Here is a 673-nt window from a genome sequence, read left to right on the forward strand (position 1 = left end):
AAAGTGCATAAACTTTTGGGATTGACTGTATAGCCAATACATCCTTAAGTCGACGATCCTCACGCTCGATGCGAGGGACGTGAAACATCAGCCGTGTTAAAGAAGCGTATTTATGACACGACAGGTTGCATTCTGTTTGACCGTGAACACTTTGTCTCCGGACGATATTTTCACGGAGGGCGTCAACTGGGGTATATCGTACGACTTACCGAACGAGAGCAAACCTGCCCTCGAACCCTTTCTAGAACTGAGACACGACAAAATAAAACCACCGACCAAATACGGTGGTAACTTGATTCAGAAGAAACCGGTCAAGTATTCCGGCTGGGGCAACAGCAACGAGAAATATTACTTGAAACCCGGCAAATGGAAGTATTCCAAACCGGATTATTATTATTTGCAACGGAGACACCGAAGGGACTTCTATAGCAAACTGGAGAACATCATGAACGCGTAAGTACGGGTTAATTATGGTTCTTTTATAATTCGTTCGTTTTATCGTTGCCAAAATTACAGTTTTCATACAATCAAGAATATCCTAAGTCATTCAACAATAAAGCATGTCTAGAACGCTTTGTTAAAATTTCAAGTCAATCGGATAATTAAATTATAGTGTCAGCAAATTTGAAAAATACTATTTCGAGAAAATCACGTTTAAAGTATTAATTATTAT

The 673-nt window shown here is 39.4% G+C and overlaps 1 protein-coding gene across 1 annotated transcript; it reads left to right on the plus strand.

The window, feature by feature from the left end:
• Positions 1–124: 124 nt before the first annotated feature.
• Positions 125–501, plus strand: LOC108630406 (uncharacterized; the record flags this gene model as incomplete). Its single annotated transcript, XM_018033708.2, has 1 exon — positions 125–501. A coding segment is annotated over one exon (333 nt), but the record flags the coding sequence as incomplete, so codon positions are not given.
• Positions 502–673: the final 172 nt, after the last annotated feature.

The sequence above is a fragment of the Ceratina calcarata genome, unplaced genomic scaffold (genome assembly GCF_001652005.2).
Source record: "Ceratina calcarata isolate Rehan_Ccalc_2016 unplaced genomic scaffold, ASM165200v1 scaffold7323, whole genome shotgun sequence".
NCBI classification, from domain to species: domain Eukaryota; kingdom Metazoa; phylum Arthropoda; class Insecta; order Hymenoptera; family Apidae; genus Ceratina; species Ceratina calcarata.